The sequence below is a fragment of the Camelus bactrianus genome, chromosome 19, assembly GCF_048773025.1.
Source record: "Camelus bactrianus isolate YW-2024 breed Bactrian camel chromosome 19, ASM4877302v1, whole genome shotgun sequence".
NCBI lineage: Eukaryota > Metazoa > Chordata > Mammalia > Artiodactyla > Camelidae > Camelus > Camelus bactrianus.
The window spans coordinates 3618373-3641432 of record NC_133557.1 but is presented as its reverse complement, the minus strand read 5'-3'; the positions used below and the strand labels follow the sequence as shown (position 1 = coordinate 3641432).

The 23060-nt window shown below is 41.5% G+C and overlaps 1 protein-coding gene across 5 annotated transcripts in view; it reads left to right on the top strand.

Moving 5' to 3' along the window:
- The window catches only part of PLCB4 (phospholipase C beta 4), a 384175-nt gene that overhangs the window by 320463 nt on the left and 40652 nt on the right, over nucleotides 1-23060 (top strand). For all 5 annotated transcript variants that reach the window (XM_074346931.1, XM_074346929.1, XM_074346932.1 and 2 more), the window contains 7 exons: nucleotides 786-927; nucleotides 1590-1674; nucleotides 2022-2146; nucleotides 4057-4108; nucleotides 11124-11226; nucleotides 13114-13278; nucleotides 16230-16434. In XM_074346931.1, the coding sequence (XP_074203032.1) occupies nucleotides 786-927; nucleotides 1590-1674; nucleotides 2022-2146; nucleotides 4057-4108; nucleotides 11124-11226; nucleotides 13114-13278; nucleotides 16230-16434 (877 nt within the window). The remainder of the gene's footprint in view (nucleotides 1-785; nucleotides 928-1589; nucleotides 1675-2021; nucleotides 2147-4056; nucleotides 4109-11123; nucleotides 11227-13113; nucleotides 13279-16229; nucleotides 16435-23060) is intronic.

Sequence of the window (23060 nt, the reverse complement as noted above, 5' to 3'; positions counted from 1 at the left end):
CATGTGAGTAAGCAGTTTATCCATCAGTGTCGATCTCAACTAAATGTTGATCACTTTTGAAGGCATTGTTTTTGTTGTTGTTGAGTTTGTTGGTTTTGTTCTGGCTTACTAAGAAATAAACCAAAATAATTTGTTTCTTTTTCCCTCTTTGCAAAATAATGCAGTTTTAATATGTCCTATGTAGTGGGGTATTCGATTATTTTAAGAATCAGCTTATGCCTGTGGCTTGAATTTGAGAGTAGTGTTAGGCAAAGTGTGGTTCCCCAGACCAGTCACTTCATAGCTCTTGGGAGCTAGTTAGAAATGCTGATTCTTGGGCCTTGGCCCAGACTCACTTCATCAGAAACTCTGAGGGTGGAACCCAGGAATCTGTGATTTAACAAGCCTAGATGTAACAAGCCGACTGAAATTGATGGGCCACTGTTCTTGAATTTATGCCACAATTTGTGACATTATGAATCATACCTGCTATGCATATTTCATAGCATTGCTGTGAACTTCAGTATAGTTTCTGGAATATTTTGAAGTAAAAAAAAATGGCCCCAAATCTAAAAACTGTCCCAAAAATGTAAAGTAAGCTTCATATTTTGCTATTATCTCCATTTGCATTATTCAGAGCTTCAACAGACGTTAACTTTTACAGTTACCCTTTAGTTAGCATAGCTGAGGAAGGAGAATGTCTTTGCTTTTCAATCTGTGTCTGTGCAAACTGTCTCTAGTGAGGAAGTTTGGCGCTTAAATCTGAGAGTTCATTGATGCTCACGCTCCCCTCCTTGTGCTTGTAGGGCCTGATTACTGTAGAAGATGAGCAGGCGTGGATGGCATCTTATAAATATGTAGGTGCTACCACTAACATCCATCCGTATTTGTCCACAATGATCAACTATGCACAGCCTGTAAAGTTTCAAGGTTTCCTTGTGGCTGAAGGTAACACCAAAGGTTAAATGCTATGGCCTTTTTTTTTTTTGTCTGCTTTCCTTCGATTGTGCTGTGAGCTGTGATCTGACTTGTCATTTTCTTTTCTGGGCACACGGGCTGTTCTTCCACATCACTGGTACTTTGTTTTCACAGACCAAGTAGCCCCCCCCCCCCCCCCCGCCCCGTCCTTGGTACGCGAGGGCATCGTGTTGTCATTCCCCATGTCGTCCACAAGGTGGCGCTGAGAGACTGTGGATTTGGTACCGCTCCAAGCGTTAGCCTCTTGCATGAGATACTTTCGTTAAGCCTGCTTTTAGTCAAAAGCTGGTCTCCAGAAACGCATAAAGTATTTTGAAACTTTGCACAATTATTTCTGGGTAGGGGAAACCATCAGCAGCAGCATCAAAAATACGTATTTCAGGAGTGGCTGTGTGTGGCAGTTGGTGTACACATGACTTGTTTCATGACTCCAAACTTAATGCATCGCACTGTTTTTTTTAAGTGAGACGTCTGCATCCGCAGGACACTAATGAAAGTTGGAGCTTCTGATATAATCATGGAACCCCTGCCACCAAGGCCTCGGGATTCAGGGTGCACTGATACTTACAGCTTGTCTTTCTGGGAGGGTTTGGCGGCGGGGTTTCTAAGTGCATCTTTGCTTTTCTTTACAGAACGCAACATTCATTATAACATGTCTTCTTTTAACGAGTCAGTCGGTCTGGGCTACCTGAAGACACATGCGATTGAGTTCGTGAAGTATCCTTCTGTATTAAGTGGGACGAGTCATTGGTGAACTCTGCTTTGGCAGGAATCTCTGAAATAGATCAATGGCTAATATATAATTGTGGTTGTAGAACTAATATAATAATATATGTGGAAGACCACCGCAGCTGGGAAAATCTGCCCAAAGGCTGACCTGCTTTTATAATTTACACGGTGGGTGGTGGTTTTTCTCTGAAGCATCATTTATAAATGTGAAATTTCTCTTCTGTTGTCTGCATGTTTATCATTGATCCAGATCGTCATTGTCTTAGCTCTTTGTTATATATTCATCACTGCTGGAATGCGCTCCCCCCAACCATTTTCCTTAATACGTTACACAGTTACAATAAACGGCAAATGAGTCGCATTTACCCCAAGGGGGGCCGAGTCGATTCCAGTAATTACATGCCTCAGATTTTCTGGAACGCTGGCTGCCAGATGGTGTCACTCAACTATCAAACCCCAGGTAGGAACCAATGTCCAGTGACCTCAAATTCCAGGAGCACACTCTGACCGCTCTGACTGGAGGGTGCCGGCAGTTGCAGTCAGTTGGCTGTGGGCAGTTTTAAAGGAAGTCGACATATGGCCCAAACAATGTGTTGTTGGATTTACATAATGGTGAGGCATTTAAAACTCAAAGCAGAAGGATAAAACAATGGTAGAAGATGATAGATTTTGATTTAAATAGAATTTCCTTTTGGAAATGCCATGACTGATCTGCTAAACATTGTCCCTGTTTCCAAAATATTTCTGATTTTTCTTCCTTTTGGATCAAACTTATCTTCCTGTCCAGAGACAGAATGAAATAAGAGAAATTTGAGTGTTTTTATCCAGTAATGATGACTCATTTCTCCTTTGGAAGTTACCCTTGCCACTGTTAACATTCAGCAGAAATCACCAACATAGTGGCATCTCACCTTAAGGTTGCTAAAATGGTATTTAGGGAGTAATAAACCCTTAGACGTACTAATGTATAACTTGCTCCTCCAAAGTGCACTCTGAGGCAGAATTCCAATACAGAGTGATTGTTTTTTTTTCCCTGCGAGGAGAGGGGTCAATTTTTATAAATGCATAAACAAAAAAATTTTTTTAAGTTTTCAAAGTTTGCTTAAGACGAGGATCACAAGGTAAAGGTTAGAGATAGAAAAAAAATAATACGCTCTAGTTGCTCACTTAAAACAAGCGAGAAATATGCCACAAAACCTATGTACTTTCTATGGTTAATGCCACAGCGTGGTCCTTAAAACTGGTTAAAAAAGAAAACACCTTTCTTGTTCTGTCCTTTGCTGTATGAGGGTACCTCCCATGGTTCCCAGTTTAGGGGGCATTTTCTTTCTCTAGTCCATCCATCATACTTTGTGAATCTCAGTCCACCTTCCTCCCTATTATCTGAACTGACCTAAAGCGCCTACGACTTGCATCCCTTTGGCATGGCTGTGTTTCCCACCCCTCGGTGGCGCTGTCTTAGTGAGCAGGAGCTCCAGTCAGACTTCTTTGTCAAGATCTTCTTGGTCCGGGGAGACGAGACACTAGATTACTTTTGTCTCTTGACAGTAGCCCTGTCAGGCTCACTCTGCTAAACTGGGACCAGGTACCAGTACGATCCCAGAGCGTTTCTAGCAGAAACAAAATAAGATCAAAAGGCACTGCTGATTTTATTTACTTACAAGGGGGTCAGGTTGTGTTCTTTGTTGCCAATCAGTTGGTTATGTGGTTTAAAGGATCCGAAAGCAGTTTATTCACTAGGTCGACTTGTGTTTTATTCTCTAACATTTGGTTTGATCGCAAGATTTTGAAGAATAAAAAAAGAATCCATCAGCCGACTCATGTCTTTCACTGATGAAAAGAAAGAAGACAGTGTTCGGCTGCAAGGGGAAAATCATAAGCCCTGCCAGTGTAGACCCCACCAGAAGAATTCTTCTTTAAGTCCCCAATTTTTTTGTGATACTTCGTTTATTTTTGATTCATTTTAATGGCGCTTTATATTCACATGACCCTACTGGGTATCTCCCACATACCCTTCCTCGGGGTCCTAAGGTGCATCCTCTCCAAATCTGTGTCAGGTTGGACATCCGAACTTTCAACACTGATAGAACCATCATATAACTCACATACTGAATCCAAATTTTAAAGCCATGCCAACATGATCTTTATGAAAATGCATTTTATGTCTAATTTAAATTAAACACAAGGTGATTGCAACATGAAACAGAGAGTTGTGTGCCTTAAACAGACCCAGAGGTACCTTGTGGTATAAAAAAAAAAAAAACCTTTCAGCCTGGGATCAGTATCTGATTTCCATTGTTCAAAATCACCCCATCAAGATCTTCTTTGTCCAGGGAGACGAGATGCTAAATTATTTTTGTCTCTTGACAGATTTAGCGATGCAATTGAATCAGGGAAAATTTGAGTATAATGGATCGTGCGGGTGAGTAACGTAATTTAAACTGTTGTCACTGTGTTCCACACTCCATGCTACAGCTGTAATGAAACCGTGTCATTTTTAATTAGGGGCTCCTGGATTTAAACTGGGTTTGAGGGAGGAGAGAGAAACAAATGACATCCCCAGGTCAATTACATTTGCAACGTACATTCTCCATCGACCCCCAATTTTGCTCAGCAGATTAAAAAAAAAAATTGACCATGAGTTAAGCAGTTTATTATACACACTCTAGAGTTTAATTCTCTCACTTTAAATTCAGTAGCAGAGGTTTTCCTAGCTGGGACAGATCATGACCCCTGCCCATCTGGACAACAGAGGGAGACACGGACATTAAATATGTGTGTTTGACCTGGGACAAGTAGTGAGGTGAAATTGATTCGATTTATAATGAAGCCACGGGTGTCAAATGGAGTTTATTTCAGCTCAGAAGGAAGCTTTGTCCTCTCTTAATTGTTTTGCATGTCTTGTAAATAGCAGTTACCGAAAAATAATGCTGCGAATGTCGTACTAGTTTACTTAAATAGCACTCCCTAAAATCTGTGAACCAAGCTGTGAAATAGGAAATGTTAATTTCACCAACACGCTGAAAGGTTAAATGGAAATATGAAGTTAAAATTCTGTACAGCTGGGAAAAAAAAAAAACAAAACTGTGTGGCCCTTTTTCTCCATGCAAACGTTTCTAAGCAGCACGGCAGGTAAATAATCCCAAAGCACTGCCCTCAGACCTCTAGACTGATCCAGCAGAGGACCATCTCCTCCCACGATGCTACTGTCAGAACGTTCCTGGCCTCGCTGGTTGGAAATCTGATTTCCATCACTAAAATCAGCCGGTCAGAATTTTCAGCGAGTGTGGGTTCAAAATGCACATTCCCACCTCTGCCCGCCAGGGCGCCTCCACCCACAGGTGACAACCCTGCTCCCAGGGCCACCCACCTGCAGCAAACAGGCCATCTTCCTCTGCTGTGTGTTTTGAAAGAAATAAAAATTGTGCACCTTAATCTGATACAGTCTTCTATGTCAATTATATCTCAATGAAACAGGAGGGAAAAGAAAAGAAAATTATATAGTTAAAAAGAAAACGACCAAATACACATTTCAGGGTATTTTTAAAGCTATTTCGTTATTTAGTGCAGAGCGTTCAGAGCCAGGTGGTCGTGCACGTAAACTGATGGGGGAACCCCCAGTGGGGGCTGAGGCAGTGAGGCTCAGGGGCGGCTGCGGTGCGGGGGCAAAAGCCTTCCGGGTTTGAGCCCCGGGTCCTCTGCGTGCTGGCTGAGTTGCCCTGGGCGGGTGTGTTAGACTCTGAACCTTCGTTTCCTGCTGATAAAAGGAAGCCGTAACACTCGCCACCCCGGGTTTGTCGCGACTGCTCAGTGGGGATGAACTGAGTGAATCTGAAGTACTTCACAAACTGCCCATTTCTGTGCCAAAGTGAGTTTGAAGAAAAGCTTAAGACCATGTGGCCGATCACGTGCAGGGATCACGCAAGATTAAACGAGCGATCTGTTCACACCAGGCCTGTGAGGAACACGCACGGCTCACACCCGGCTGTGCTCCCGTCCAGAACTTTCCTGGGGCCCAGCCATCCCCAGGGGTCTTTCCACTCCCTCCTCGGCCGTTTGATGGCTAGTCCTGATGCGGGGTTGGGGGGGATGTGTCCACGTGAAAGCGGTCCCAATGGGAGCTCTCCACCTTCACTCCATTTCTTTTCAAGAATTTCCATTTTGCCAGAGTTTGCATGTTCAGAATCTTATTTTCCGCACCATTGTTTATTTTAAAATACGTTCATAAGCAAAGATGGTGCTACGTTAGCTGAATTCTGTGCTCATGTGTCAGAAGTGATGCAACCAAAAGCCTGAGTCCCACCAGAGGGACTAAAAAGTATTGACTGTTCCTTGGGGCAGCCTGACTACAAGAGCCGTTCACAGTGTTGCTCAGGGTCTGTGCCCCACCTCTGCCCCGTCCCTTTTCCCTGCAGCCAGCTTGGAGGCAGTGGTTGTCACCAACAGGGCAAAGAGAAGAAATCTCACGTGCGTGCTGTGCCCCAGGGGATGGAGGAGTCTAGCTGTAGATACGGGGACAGCCATGAAGGATGCGCTTCCCAGAGCCAGGCGTCTTTTCACCGCGTTGCCCTGTCAATCTCCTGCCCACCTGCAGGGACTTAAAAAAAATCCCTGTGGGCTGTGTTTGAGGGCTGCATTTCCGTAAAGGGAAATCCTGTGCCTTTTAGGCCTGCAGTGACAAACAATAGTTGTTTTATATGGAGCATCCATGTGCAAAGTCCTGGATCTACCAATAGTGAAAAAAACATTGGAAACTTACCTGGGCATCCCTGCCTGGTCTGTGGGCTGATCTTTGAGGAGGCCACGCCACTGGGTCTAGTAAGTGTGTTTTTTTTTACCCAGAAAGTGAGCAGTCGTTTATAACAGACTCATATTTAAAAGGTGGAAAACTGAGAGACTTCTATAATTCCCAACGGAACAACAGAGAACCAATTAATTTCTCAAGTCTTTTCAGGCTTTCAGAGGAAATTGGGTGGTTGCTATCAAAATAGTACGGTGTTTTATGATTCAAAGGTGCACACTTTTTATAGAACTTTCTGTCAAATTGGAGCATGTCTTAAAATCCATGGTATCTTATAGTCAGCAGCCATTTTTGCTTTCTTGCTGGTAAGTACAACAGTGGAGTGTTGATGACATAGGATGGACTTCCTTATGACGCCATCCTCTGAGTGCCACCTTTCTCTCCTGCCCTTGCCTTCCGAGACCCTAGGAAGTCCACGGGGAATCCTGGCATCCAGCCACTTGCCATCAGCTTTGGCCTTTACCCATGTCCACCACACAGACCTGGATGCTTGGAATGAGTTCATTTCCTCCACTGAAAAACACCAGGCAGGACCAGCTCCATGTGGGGCCCCAGGGCTCTGTGCTCATAAATCATTAAGAATTTCAGGACAGTGTGTGCAGAGCATGAAGCCAAGAACAGAGCGTCTGCAGCTGCACACTCCCCAAGCCCGTCCAGCATCAGCTTCCCCATGGGTGCCCAGGGCCGCTGGACACGCACAGCCCCAGGTGTCCCCGCAGGTGGCCGTCCCTGCTGCCTCAGGCAGGACCAGAACAGACATTCGCCAGACAAGCTGGCTCAGTGTCAGAGTCAAGCTAGGGATCCTGTCAACCTGCTATGCGTTCTTTCTTTTTTTTGAGTACATAAAGGAACACGTTACACTGAAGGCTGCCTCCTGTGGAGAATCACACAGGTTTCTCGCCCTTTTCTCCTGGCATTCCTTATTTGTGATCGCTCACAGATTCATTTTCTTCCAAACAGGTCTGAGAGTGGGGAATGTGGAGGAATGTTTTTGGCACAGAGACATCATCAGTCAAAATCACATTTCCCTATTTTGGGCGAGAAGAGTCTCCTGACCCTTCAGAAATGACTGAGGGCCACCACAGAGGGTCCTGAATCTCGGACAGCCACTGTCCAAAGAGAATCTGGACTGGAAAGATGACTACAGTCCTGTGTGGACCTCAGAGTCCCACCTTTCTCAGGAGGCAGAGTCCCTCATTTCCCACAACTGGAGTCCAAATGCTGCCCCCTGTGAAAGCCAGAAACATGACCCATCACCTCCCCTGGCCGCTGATGTCTGACACTTGGCCACAGGAAGCTGGCAGGCTTCCCTTGGAGAAGTGTGCAAAGTATAGTAGTTACTCATCTGTGGTCCCATCCCAAGTCTTGAGTTTTTGCTCCATCATCAGATTTTCCAGTGGTTAACACTAGCCACAAAAAAAGGTCCAAATCTAAAACTCAGTAAACATAGAAAACAGTGTATTCTATGCAGTTAGAGAGCTTTTGTATGAACATTACAAGTGGCATTCTCTTGGAGACAGGTGCATGTTCCAAGTCATCTTTAATATTTGAACGATTCTATAAACTCTGTATATCCTTGGTTTAAAAACCGCTGTCCCTTGTTGGAAGTTCTTTATGGATGGTTACATCCAAGTGAAATGTGGCTTTATTTTGTAGCACTTTTTGTTCAGACTTAAGATGATAGCAAAGAATGGCAGCTTTGTCAAAAGCAAAAAAAAAAAAAAGTGACTTTAAACTTAAAGAAAAAAAATCATGCTTCAGGATTCCTTTTTGGTTGTATTTTAAAAGATAATACTAAATCTGACATATCTAGAGGAGAAACTAGTAAAAGTTATACTCCGAAGGAATATAATTTGATCCCAAATGGTGATTCTTTTACATGTAAAAGCAAATCTATAGTTTTAAGGGAGGTGCTTTTTTTTCCCTTTTATGTATTGTTCATACTAGTGTGGAATTTTCATGTCTATGGTTATAATCATTTCTAACAAACAAATTTTTTTAGAGAGATGAAGTTCTTTGACACAAGTTTCAGGAAAGTTCTGGATCCAGCGGAGGCGTAATTCTGTGGCCATACCCTGTGGGATTAAGGGGCAGCCATCGCTGGGGATCAATTCTGAGACATTTTAATCACATCAAGGAAGAAAACACATACCCTTTAGCTATCACTTTGCAGTATCCCCTGCCCCCTATCCCAGCCTTAAGCAACCACTCATCTACTATCTATTTGCTTATTCTGCACATTTCATGTGAATGGATTCATACACTGCATGACCTTTTATGTCTCTTTCTCTTAGCATAATCTCTTCAAGGTTCACCTGTGTTGTAGCATGCACCAGCACTGTATTTCTTTTTATTGCCGAAAATTTTTCCCTTGGATGGATGGATATACCTTCGATTATATATCCCTTCATGTTTTGATGGACATTTGGATTGTTTCCATCTTCGGTTGTTATAAATAGTGCTGCTGTGAACATTGGTTATAAGGTTTTGCGTGGGCGTATGTTTTCACTTCTCTTGGGCACATACCTAGGAACAGAATCGCTGGGTCCTATGGTAACTCTGTGTTCAACTGTTTGAGGAACTCCACACTGTTTTCCGAAGTGGCTGCACCATGTTGCATCTCCACCAGCAGTGCTGTCTGAGGCCTCTAGTTTCTCCACCTCCTCATCCATCCTTACTATTATCTCTTTATTTATTATAGCCATTCTAGCGTGTGTGTACAACAACTATCTTATTGTGGTGCTGATCTGAGTTCTCTGATGACTAACGATATTAAGCATCTTTTCAAGTGCTTGCTGGCCGTTTGTCTGTCTTACCACTTGCCCACTTCTTACCTGGGTTATTTGTTCCTCATTTATTTTAGATACAAGTCTCTTACCAGATACATGATTTGCAAATGTTTTCTCCCATTCTGTGGCTTGGCTTTTCACTTTCTTGAGACTGTTCTTTGAAGTGCAGGCGTCTTTATGATGAAGTCAAGTTTATGTACTTTTTTCTCTCATTGCTTACACTTCTGGTGTTATGTCTAAGAATCCATTGCCAAATCCCGAGGCACAGAGATTTATCCCTATGTTTTCTTCTAAGAGTTTTATAGTTATAGCTTTTGCATTTAGGTCTTTGATCCATTTTGAGTTCATTTTACTTTAGGATGTTAATTAAAGAAGGGGCTAGTTTTATTTATTTATTTTTTGCATGCAGCTATGCAGTTGTCCTGCCACCATTTGTCTAAAGACAATTCTTTCTCCCACTGAATAGTATTGGCATCCTTGTCAAAAATCAATTGAGCATCAGTGTATAAATTTATTTCCGGACCGCCATTTCTATCTCATTGGTTTATGTGTCTATCCTTTTGCCAGTACCAAGCTGCTTTGGTTACTGTTGTTTTGTAGAAAGTTTTGAAGTTGAGAAGTATGAGACCTCCAACTTTGTTCTTTATCAAGATTGTTTTGGGTTTTCCTGAGTTTCTATTTTAATTTAGGATCAACTTGTCATTTTCTAGACAGAAGCCAGCCAGGATGTTAATAGGGATTGTGTTGAATCTGTGCATCAATTTGGGGAATAATGCCACCTTAACAGTGTGAGGTCTCCTGATCCATACACATGAGATGTCTTTCCGTTTATTTAGACCTTCTTTAATTTTCTTCAACAATGTTTTGGGGTTTTCAAGTTTATGTACTTACTTTGTTAACGTATTCCTAAGTATTTTATTCTTTTAGGTGCTATTATCAATGAGATTGTTCACTTAGTTTCATTTTTGGATTGTTCATTGCTTGATGCATAGAAATAAAATTGATTTTTATACGTTGATTTTGTATCCTATAACCTTGCTGAACTCATTTATTAATTTTAATAGCTTTTTAGTAGATTCTTTAGGATTTTTTTATATACAAGATCATGTCATCTGCAAACAGAAATAGTTTTACTTCTTTCCAAGCTTGATACATTTTATTTCGTTTTCTTGCCTAATTACCCCGGCTAGGAATGGAGAAATAATAACATCTTTATTTTCACCTACCTCTACCTGAAATGTGACATTTCCCAACTATTAACGTAAAAAGCAATCCACAGTAATGACAGAAATGCCTCTGATTCTGACACCAGTATAAATCACAGATATATGTATATCTCATTCCTGTTGCTAGAAATCTCAAAATACCTTTATGATTATGAGTGCTTTGAAACTCTGGTAATTATCAAACTTGCCATTAGATCTCACAATTTAATATATTAATTAAAACATAATTAATAAAGAATATGCATTTTCCATATTTTGATAACTATGGCTCATGTAATTGGTTTTTCATTGTTATTCTTTGCGTTTTATTTTATGCCTGTAAGAGGAAGTGTCTGAAGGGGTCCATGGCCTAAACAAGTTCAGGAAAAGGTGATGGTGTCAGAAAATCATGGATGTCCCGGAGCCTGGAATCTGGAAAACGTTCCCTCTTCCCTGCTGCCCCTCAGGATTGCCCACAGGGCAGGGATATTCTCTTTGGTGCTTAGGAACCTCTGCCCAAAAGCTTAGCTCCTCAGTTAGAAATGGGGAAAAAGATGTATTCGGTGTCTTGAATAGTGATGGTCTTAGTCTTTATAAAAGCAACTAGTAAAATAAACTCCTCCGATGCTTTTGTCCCACCAGGTACCTTCTCAAGCCAGATTTCATGAGGCGGCCCGACCGCACATTTGATCCTTTCTCTGAAACACCTGTTGATGGCGTTATCGCAGCCACTTGCTCCGTGAAGGTAAGGCTCCCTCTCTCCCAGAAGAGTACAAACGTGTGTGCAGGGGGTCTCGGAAAAGTCTTCAGAAATTACCGTTACAATATTTAATGTCAAGTTGCAAGATCATGTGTGGCTCTCAACTTTGATTTAAATTCTTTCTTTTTTTTTCTTGAGAGACTTTTTTTTCCACAAGGGAAATCATTAGCTACTTTTAATGAGAGAAATCAGATCAAAAAAGCACCTGGTACAGTATGTGGCGCAACGGGGACTCTCATGCGTTGATGGTGGGAACACCAAGTGGTACAACCACCCTGGAAAACAGGGTGACAGTCTCTTACAAAACTCAGCATACTCTTACCACATGATCCAGCAATTGCATTCCTTGTCATTCACCCACACGATTTGGAAACTTACGTCCACGCAGAAACCCACACAAGGATGTTTGTAGCGGGTTTACACATAATCACCAAAATTTCTAAAACAACCAAAGTGCCACTTAGTAGTTGAGTGGATGAACAGCTGTACATCCAGACAGTGGAATATTATTTAGTTCTAAAAAGAAATAAGCTATCAAGTCATGGAGACATGTTTGAAACTTAAATGTACCTGACCGAGTGAGAGAAACCAGCCTGGAAAAGTGGCATACTGTATGATTCCAACTATGTGACATTCCGGGAAAAGGCAAAACTTCAGAAACAGCAAAAAAGTACCATGAGTTGTGGGGAGGGATAAACAGGCAGACCGCAAAGGATTTTAGGGCCGTGAAGTGATTCTGTGTGATGCTACAATAGTAGCTACATGTCATTATACATTTTTCCAAATCCATAGAATGTACAACCCCGAGGGTGAACCCTCAGTGTAAACTGTGGACTTGGGTGATCACGATGGCTCGTCGGTTGTAACAAATGTACCACACGTGGTGCAGGTGACCCACAGTGGGGGAGGTCGTGGGTGGGGAGGTAGGGGAATATGAGAACTCTGTACTTTCTTCGCAGTTTTTCTATAAACTGAAAACTGCTATTAAAAAGTTTATTAATGAAAAAGATACCTACTCTATGAGTCCATTTACACAAAATTCTAGAAAATGCAAACTAATGTATAGTAACAGAAAATAAATCAGTGATGTTCTCCAGACAGAGATGGAGGGAGGGATGGCCACCACAGGGCACAAAGAAACTTGGCGAGGTGATGGAAATATCTGTGGTCTTAATTGTGGTGATAGTTTTACAAATGTGCTCCTGTGTCAAAACTGATCTCACTCTACATTTTAAACATGTATAGTTTATTTTATGTCAATTATACCTCAAAAACCTGTTTTAAAATTATTAGCTATTAGATAATGTGAAAAAAAAACCCTAATAAATGGCTATGGTCATTTGGAAGGTAAGGGAAAAATAATTTCTCCATGGCTTTATAATAGATAGAATTTAACTCTGGTCTTTACAAAAAAATAACACTGTCCTGTCTGACCATTGTCAACTTCAGTTTGGCATGGTTTTCTTTCTGTCTCTTTTCAAAGCTTTTGAAAGAGTTCAGAAGTGTGGCACGGCAGAATTTCAGAGCTATGAAGGGATCTTAGGGCACATTTGAACCCATTGCTTCATTTCATAGGGATGGATACTTCCGTGAAGAGGCTGTGGACACTGTGTTTGTAGTGTGTGATTGATGTATGTTTCCCTCTTTCTTTCTCTAGACAGCTCTCAAAAGCAAGACCTCTGCCTGGAATAGTTTTCACGTATAGTGGTTGCTTAATAATATTATAATTTAATAAGGAAGGAGTACATTGTTTCCATAGAAAGTGAGACCTTCTAAAGATGAACAGAGAACTCCTGCCTGCCAGACTGCTCTTTGCCCCTGATAATCACACGGACTTCACTTCTCTCTCGTCCTACCTCTCTGCTGCTCCAGGTCATCTCGGGTCAGTTCTTATCCGATAAGAAGATCGGCACGTACGTGGAGGTGGATATGTACGGGCTGCCCACTGACACCATCCGGAAAGAATTCCGAACCCGCATGGTGATGAACAACGGACTCAACCCCGTTTACAATGAAGAGACATTCGTGTTTCGGAAGGTAGGGTATTTTCCACATGTCAGTCTCACTCGGCCAAGTCGGGAGCCACATTTCGGTGCATGTAGGGGCCGTTATTCAACCCCAGATGTCTTCTTTGCCCCTTCTTCTGATGCATCCGTTCTGTGGCTGCCATATGATTGTTGGTCTGTCTCTCTTTCCCACTCCTCCTTTGGGCTCTCCTTCCTCCTTGGAGGAGCCCACCTGCCACATGGCCATGCCCAGGCTCCAGGTCTACTTAGGGTGAGCCCCCACGGGTGGACACCATTGTACGTGGGTGAGCTCTTCCCTGCTCTGGCAGCAGCTGGGTACTGGTACTGTCCCTTTAGCCAAGAGGCCGGGTAGGATGTTGCACCAGAACTAAGGCCAATGAATGTCCTTCAGTGGGTCAGTTGGTACTGTCTTGTGCATCCAGAGAGTGTGGCAACTCATGGCTTTCTGTGTGTCACCTGCTTTTTTTGGCTTTTTGGTTTTTTTTCTCCCTATTATCCTTTATCTTTAGAGCATCATTCCCTCTAATGATTCAGGTTTTAATCTTGTGACTATCTTTCCCAGTTGTTTTTCTTTTGTCAACTGAAGATGGATTAAAAAATCCATGCATTGGCGGTGCTGCCTCCAAGAATGTCTGTGCTTCTCTCTCACATGCTGTGTTATCCTGGCCAAGATGGTTTCTTGCTTTTTCTTAAGGCACAGGTTTTCCAAGTGCTTCTGTTCCGTTTGTATGTCATGCAACACAGACGATCAGCTTTTTATCTTGACAAAAATAGGGATTATCAACCTCAGAATTGGCTAACTGGGTTACAGAAATTAGATTACAGAAGATCAGTATAATTCAGTGAATCAAGCCATTTTGAAATGTCGGCTCTCCCTGGTACAGGACGAGCATTATCCATGCACCCCTCCCCTCCTGCCGTCCTCGCCTTCTCTTCTGCAGAGTGCAGTGTGAATTGCATACACAGCTGTGATGCGTGCTTTTTTCCTTCCCAGGTTTCCCGGTTTGTTACAGCTAGATGGCTGGATCTGTTGTCAGTATGGCCAGTGTTTTGAGCATAATCAATGATCTCTACACACATTTCCAGAAATTTAGAAAGTTGATCTCAGGCATTGTTTGTGATGAGTGGGGACAGATCAGACTTGGATTTCACATGTGACATTACTGGCCCCAGAAGCAAGATGCTGGTTTTGGACCCATCCCTGTTCTTCAGAAGTTACATTGCCTTTTACTGATACTAAGTGCTCTATTTACCTTTTTTTGCTTTCTTGTTACTGTTTTTGCTCTTTGCGCTAATCTCACAAGGAAAGCCCTCTTGCACCACGTGAGAGACAGTACAGTGACTAAAGCTGGCTGAATCTGGTTTCTTCTTTTAATCTTCATGAAGTTGGAATTAAATTATAACCTCTAGGTGTAAGTAGGCAGCCAGCTCATTGTCTAGCTTTATCTTTTATTTTCACTGTCTAGCATCTTGGCTAATTTTTGCTCAAATCAGCCAAGATGACTTGGCTGCTGTAGCTACTAAAAGGCATTCCTGATGAAAAACAGTGGATTTCTTTTGTCATGTTGTTCTTTTATATCCGAGTAGGGATTCTGCTGCCTGAGCCTAGATTTTATGTGCGTTTACTCAGTTGAGGATGGCAGGAGTAGACATCTTAGGTACATGTTAATGTTTGGAGCTGCCCCTTCTTACTCTATTTAATCACCCCAAAGATGTTAAATACTGCGGAGTGCAAAGTAAAGGGAGAATCCAAAGTTGTACATAAATTGTCTTTTATGCTTGAGGCGTTTCCTCTAAGATACTTTCTAGATTCTGAAAAACAGGGCTAGATGTCAGAAGCAGCCCAGGGAGTAGACAGATCACAGGATTAGAAGTCAAGAGCCCCAGTGCCCAGAACCAGCTGTCACTGACCATCTCTGAGATCAAGACAAGTCACTTTGTTTCTCAGAGTCTCTGCTCATCCATGACATGAGTGCAATAGGGAAAGATAGCAAAATGTGGATTTGTAATCTTTCACATCCTTGCCACCTACAATTTTCAGGGAGTGATTTCCAGGAAACCTTTTCCAACTGCCTTCCTCAATGGCTTGGACACTGCACCCTATACAGTGTACGTTAGGAATGCAAATTGGCCATGGGCTTATTTTAGCCATAAAGGAGTGTTTAAGAACAGTGTGAATATGGTCCAGATTCCTAGACTTGTCTTTCTTGGGAGCTGCATCTCAAAAACCAATGAAAAGTCCCATTTCATACTGAAGTACAGTCAGTTTACAATGTTGTGTCAGTTCCTGGGGTACAGCACAATACTTCAGTTATATAAGAACATACATATATTCATTTTCATATTCTTTTTACCAAAAGTTACTACAAGATGTTGAATATAGTTCCTTGTGCTGTACAGTAGAAACTTGTTGTTTATATATTTTATATATAGTAGTTAGTATCTGCAAATCTCAAACCCCTAGTTTATCCCTTCCCACCCTCCCCCTCCAGTAACCATAAGTTTGTTTTCTATGTCTGTGAGTCTTGTTTCTGTTTTGTAAACAAGTTCATTTTTCTTTTTCTTTTTTTTTTTGATTCCACATGTGAGTGATATCATATGGTGTTTTTCTTTCTCTTTCTGGCTTATTTCACTTAGAATGACAATCTCCAGTTTCATCCATGTTGCTGCAAATGTCATTTTATTCTTTTTTGTGGCTGAGTAGTATTCCATTGTATAAATATTGCACAACTTCTTTATCCAGTCATCTGTCAATGCACATTTAGGTTGTTTCCATGTCTTGGCTATTGTAAATAGAGCTGCTGTGAACATTGGGTTGCATGTGTCTGTGAATTAAGGTTCCCTCTGGATATATGCCCAGGAGTGGGATTGCTGGATCCATATGGTAAGTCTGTTTTTAGTTTTTTGAGGAGTCTCCATACTGTTTTCAATAAGGGGTGAAGTTCCATTTCCTGTTTGCAGGTGATCCTCCCTGACCTGGCTGTCTTGAGAATCGCCGTGTATGATGACAACAACAAACTGATTGGCCAAAGGATTCTTCCCCTCGATGGTCTCCAAGCGGGCTATCGACACATTTCCCTTCGAAATGAGGGGAATAAACCTTTATCACTGCCAACAATTTTCTGCAATATTGTTCTTAAAACATATGTGCCTGATGGATTTGGAGGTAAGTTAAACTTTTAGGTACAGGCTATTTTTATGTATATGTATATTTTTTTTTCTTAAATTACACGATTATAAAATATTTCACCTATGGTTAAAAAAAGTCCGTTCTTGCAATGCCGCCACGCTTTGTAGCCGTAAAGAAATCAGGGGTAAATAGTAACCTCAGGTTTCCTAGTAAGAAATGAATGGGCACGACTACATTGTCTTTAAGGTTCTTTCTTATTTTGAAACACAATCATTTTACATTGCTTTCGATTTTCACAAATATGTTTGGGGAGAATATATTTATACAATCATTCAAAGGAGGAAAAGACATCAGTGATGCAGAACCATAGATATCTTGTCAGTTGGTTTCACTAAAAGATTTAAATTGAACTCAAGTATCAGCATGCCTGGATTTTTTTCCCCTAAATCCACAAGAGAGTTCAATTTCAGAAAAAAAAAAATCCCAATTCTCAGGCCGTAGAAAACCACCTTTGGTTATTCTAAGGTAGATCAATGGGAGGAATCAAACATTGGACCAAGTCATAGGATTTTGCTTAAACCCAAACATATTAACTTTTTACAACTCCAAACTATGCCAAGAACATTAAAAGAAAACAGAGATCTGCTGTATCCTCAGAGTCTATTGAACCATAAGGAAACAGTACAGCAAAGTACATCAAATTAACCAGGGTTCAAGTCCTGACTCTCCGCGGCTAGCCTAGTGACCTCGGGACAGTAACTTCACCTCTAAAACCCTCATTTCCCGGCCTGTAGGGCAGAGGTACTGATACTGTCTTCCTCACAGCATCCTTGTGAAGTATGTGTTCCTTAATCCTAGGATACAACAGAACGAGGCTCAGAACTGCGTGCATGCATGTGTGTGTGGTTCTCGATGCAGATCTGATTTCTGTGCTGTACTAAAACACATCACAGTGTCGTGCGGGTTACTTTGGGTTATTTTGCTGTGTGTTTTGAATAACGTGTACTTCACGGGAGGGCGGATTTTCCCAACGTTAACCTGATGGCAGGTTGTTAATTAAAAAAATAAATAAGTAAGCCATGAGGATTTTTCAGTTCCAAAATCAAGAGTTAAGATTCCTTCCTGCTTTCCTTTGTTTTTCACACACAAAAAAAGGAAGCCTACTAGAAGCTACAACACACAGTAACAGATCTAAGAGCGCATGGAAGAGGCTGGATGGGAGGGTGCGGGTCTGGGTAAGTGGATCAGAAAAGAGACAGGAGACCTGCATGTGTGTTTCTAGGAGCACGTGGTTGCCACGGGGCATCAGCAGATGGATTAAATCATGTTCCACATACTTGCACTCAGAAAGTAGAGAGTGTGTAATGCCTAGTACCTTTTAGAAATAGCTGCATGAACAAATGTGCCAGAAGACTTCCAAGGTTTGTCTTCCCTTCCCATATGTTTCTTTTCCACTGAAACTCTAATCCGTTCCAGGGAAATGGGCTATTTGAATAGAAAAGGAAAGAGATTGTTGAGCTCCTACTTTTTACCCAGCACTTTATATGAACAGAGTCCAGAAATGTGAAATTGTTCATAATGGATGTGGACTTACATCAGTCTATGCTGAAGAAATGTCTGTATGTAGAATGTAGTTTTATTAGTGTCAATATATGTATAAGTATTGATTCAGATCTCTAAAAACAGTCTTGCAAGTGTTCCTTCCTAACATTGTAGTGTTTTTATCAGAAGCACTTGAAATTTCTGTACTGGTTTATCCTTGATGGGATTCTGCAGTTGATGTCTTAGCCTCAGATTTCACGTTCAAAGACTGTTTATTCAGCGTTCTCTGGTAATTTCTTTTATATGTGAAGAAACCGATGGCAGACAGTATGAGGGTTTATTTAAGGGACTTATGTGAAAACAGCAAAATAAGAATACAAGACCTTTTTCCAAATTTCTGGTCTTCTTTGCAGCCTCTTGATTGATACATTGCATCTGCTTAACTCACCTCCAGCATGTACTGAACCAGCACATAGTAAATCTACATGGTCCCTGTTCCCTAGAACATTGACATTCTTCGTTGATTCTATAGGAAAAAGTTCAAAATAAATCTCTGCTCTGTTGCACTCCAGCATTTTCTAGAGAAAAAAAGAAAGTATGTGTTCGATAACATCTTCAGATTTTTATGTGCCTGAAGATAATATGGATTCATTCATTCCACAAATATGTTTAGCAGTTTTTATCCTGAAAAAAGGCAAAGTAGCTAAAATACGCATCAGAAAGAGAATCTGACAGTATAAAAATTTTTAAATGGTCATGCATAAATCCACTGCCCATAGAGAACTCTGTTACCATGCTGGTCCCTTTACTTCCAAACTCATTTCTTCCCTCTATTTTATTTTTAATAAAATTGGATTTTACTGCGTGTACTCATTTAGATTCATATTTCAGAGGGTTAATTTTTTTTTCACATAATGGAGAGTGCTTTCCCATGTCATGAAATATTTTTATTGGCTGCATGGATTCCATTTTTGTATGTTGTAATTTATGTCATTGAAGCACCAAAGTCATTTCTGTTTTTCTTTCTTATATGCAATATTGCATCTAAGACCCCTACATGTAAAGTTTTGGGAGTGTGCCTGATTGTTTCCAGAACATGAATTCGTTGAAGTGGATTTTTTTTGCATCAAGGAGTGTATACGTATTTAGAGCTTTAAATATAGGTTGACAAATAACCCGTCAGAGTGTATGAGCAGTAACTTTTGTTAGCATTTACTAGTTTGATCAGGAAAACTGGTGTATCATTGATATATTCATTGAAGGTATTCTTCTCAAAGGAAAAGATGTTTTCAACAATTATTTAGTACCTACTCTATGAATGGCCTGGGGAAGAGATGTGAAGTTGAAAAAGTCATGTACACTTACCCTCAAGAATCATACACACATACATATACGTAAGCAGGTGTCTGTGTATACGCGGATAAATGTGACCCATTATCTAAGTGCCCAAAGGGTAGTATATCAGAAGGTGTTTGGAGCATTGAGCCAAGGCGTGAGTATTCAGAGTGAGGTTCAGAGGGATGTCAGTAGCTGTTTGGGCCGGAAAGATGAATGATGTATCACAGCAGAGAGGGTAGACCAGCTTTCTCCTCAGACAGGGAAGCAGCCCTGGCCAAGGTCTTGCTAAGGAAGGTGCTGGACGTAGACGTTCTGAAGAAGCTGAAACACAGGGTATCTGGTGTTAAAACTGAAAAGATCTGGTTTGTGTTTGAGGATGCGTCCTCAAAAAGCAGTGTTACTCAGTAAGAAGTGTGAGCTGTTCCTGTTGAGTAGTTTGGGCAACTTCAGGAAAATAGTCACATTTTCAGGACACTCAGTCATCTGGCAAATTATGTCTTCTCGGCTTTTTGGTGGGTCAGTTTGTTGAAAATCACTCCACAAGTTTAGATCCAGTTACAGAAGTAAGACCTCTTAGGCCTGACTAAGCTAAGGAAGTCCCCGATTTTATAGTCCACCAAATACTTACCCGAGGAATGATTTCTTTAATCAGGTTATTAAGAGCAAGCTTGCTATAATGTCATGCTAGTAACAGCAAGAAATTTTTAAAATTATGCTCTAATGTCATGCAGTGTTATCTGAATAAAGAAGATTAGAAACAACCCAAATCCATTGATAGGGATTGGTAAAATCTGTTATAGCCATACTGTAAATTACTGCATAGCATCCATTAAAAGTAACGACTTGGCTCTCAATGTTTGAACGTAGGGAGATGAGAGTGATACATTGCTGAGTGAAAAAGGCAAATTGCAAGACTATCTTATTATTATTACCCTACAACTATCTTTTTATACATCCACATAAAATGCACAAAAATTCTGCATGGATACGTACCCAACTTTAATAGTGTAATGACTACTTGAGAGTAGGAGTGGAGGTTTAGTGCAGCGTCCCCACTGCCTGGGACAACGTCCCGGAGCATCACAGAGCATGCTCTGTCCAGTATGGCAGCATGCTGCTTCCGGATTGTGACAGTAGACGTGGTCTCTCATCGTTTCAAATTGCATATTTACAGTTACGAATCCGATTGAGCTCATTTTATATGATTTTGGTCACATACTCCTTTGTCAGAAATATACTATACTATCCTCTTTTTTTTTTTTTTAATTGAAGTATAGCCAGGTTACAATGTTGTGTTAATTTCTGGTACACAACATAGTGATTCAGATATATGTACATTCCTTTTCATATTCTTTTTCATTATAGGTTGTTACAAAGTATTGAATATAGTTCCCTGTACTATACAGTAGGACCTTGTTATTTATCTGTTTCATATACAGTAGTTAGTATCTGCAGATCCCAAGCTCCCAGTTTACCCCTCCACCCACCCTTTCTGCACTGGTAACTGTAAGTTTGTTTTCTATGTCTGTGGGTCTATTTCTGTTTTGTAAATAAGTTCATTTGTGTCTTTTTTTTTTTTTTGGTTCCACATATAAATGTTATCATATGCTATTTTTCTTTCTCTTTCTGTTTTGTTTTTAAGTTGAGTTGTTCCCCCCTTTTCTTAAGTAATTGTTTAAATCAAATTTTAATTTACTCATAAGATCTCTCTCCCTCTATCAATTTCTGAAGTGGTCTCAAATGCATTTTAATGTCTAGATAAAGTTCTATGAATGTAATGGTTTGAGATTCAAAGACTATTTTTTCTTGGCCTGAAAGGATGCTGTTTCATTGAGGCCATGTGGGAGGTACATAAGAACACTGATGGAGCCCCTGGCTTCCTGGCTGGCTGGCTGGCCTTGGATGAGTTGGCGTAACAGTTTATATTTTAGTGTCCTCACTGCAGCTCAGGGATAACAGAGGTCCCCACCTCGTAAGTGAAGACCCAGTGAGCTCTTGGAACAGTACCCGACCAGAGCAACCCCTCCATTAATTTTGTTTTCATTTAATTTATTTGTAATGAGCTAAAGGAAAACACTTTGGTTTTACTTTCTTCTCCCTAACTCTACCCTTCAGTTTGCTGCAGTAAATTAGTTTGTCATAAGCAATTCATCATCCTAAGAAAAATCTCTTAATCCTGTGCTGACAAAGAGGCTCCAGAATTCTGATGTGTTAGGAGATTATCTTTAAGCACCAGCAACTCTGTGTTCTATGTGATTTTAAAAAAAAATTTTTTTTTTTAATTTCAGGAACATCAGAGGGGTGGTGTTGTTTTACAGCAGTAAGAAAAATGTTTCGAAGTGGCTTTTCCAGGTTAAGGCAGATCCTTAGGAAGGGCTTGGGCATTTACAGGAGCTTCTGGTCACTTATTTATCGGGGTCCTGTGCTGTGAGGTCAGCATGTGATGCTGCATCTCTTCCGATGAGGCAACTAGGTGCTTTTGCAACTGCTCGTGATTGCTTCTACCCTCCTGCATGTGGTGCTCTTCAGAAGCCTTGTACTCAGGGCTGCCCAAGTTAAGTTCCCTCCTGCCACAAGATTATTCTAGAGCCAGGGTTTCCTTCCACGACCTCCTTCCACTCCTGTGAGCTCCCTGTTTGCCTTCCCTGCCCCCTCAGGAGACAGCGGCAGGGCGTTCTAGTGCAACTGCTTTTTTGTCTCCTTACTAGAGTGTAACGACTCCCAAGACACACAAAGAAATCACCAGCAAAGGTGGCTGCTGGAGCTCCTGAGTTCTCCGCAGGTCCTCCTGTTCCTGGGCTGCCTACGTGTAAATTATCTCTGGGCTGAAGAACAGAGATGAAGCCTCTCAGCTCTCGGAAATTAAACTTGAATGTGGAAGAAAAAAAAATGCTAACATTGAGAAGGAGAATGACTCACCATGAATCAAGAAGCCTCGCTTTAATGTCTTGCAATATTATTTTCCACTGAACGTAGAGTAAAACGGTCCCCTCATTTACTCCCGCCCATACACGAAATAGAAGTACCAGGGTGGGTGCTAAGGTGCATTTGTCAAATTCAGGGAGACTCGGAGTGCCGGGTGCTCTTTCCTGCTTTGTCGGTAGGTGCAAACGCCACGGGCGATGGCAGCAGCCTTGTCACTATTAGCCATGGCGGTTGGTGACGAGAAACAGTTCCAGAGCTAATGACGATTAAACAAGTGTCTGTATTTCTCTTTCCCCACCCCCTGTTGCTGTGATGGGTTTTATCGTTTGCATTTCTGGTGTTATTACTGAGTGGTAGGGGGAGAACAATAGGAGAGTCGGTGCCAAGCTGCGCTTCGTGGAGCATCCGCGTGATATTCAGGCATCACTCCGAGCTGTGTTCCGTGAGCCTCTCAGCCCTCCTTCCTTGAGCGGTGTTCATCAGTGCTCCTGCAACTGTAGGTCTTCTCTCCTCTTCTACAAGTACACTGTGTTATGTCTGCAGAGACGTGCTGGCTCTTTGTTTATTTGCCTAATTCCCCTTTCTTTTCCCTCCCCTTTATGATGAAGGATACAGCGTGGGGTGGGGGTGTTTCTTGTTCACTCTGTCCCGCATCTTCACGGGGTTGCTTTCCAACCTCTTTGCGGAGGTGGTTGGCTGTTTCTTACATCAGATGGCTTCAGACAAGGAATATCCTTTATTAAGATGCCATTTGTGGGTTATGACCTCAGAATTTCCCCATACAATTTAAAGATTCTCCATTTTGTTCTCTTCTTCATGGTTGCTAAAATGTCTTATTCTCTCTATCAAATATTTGC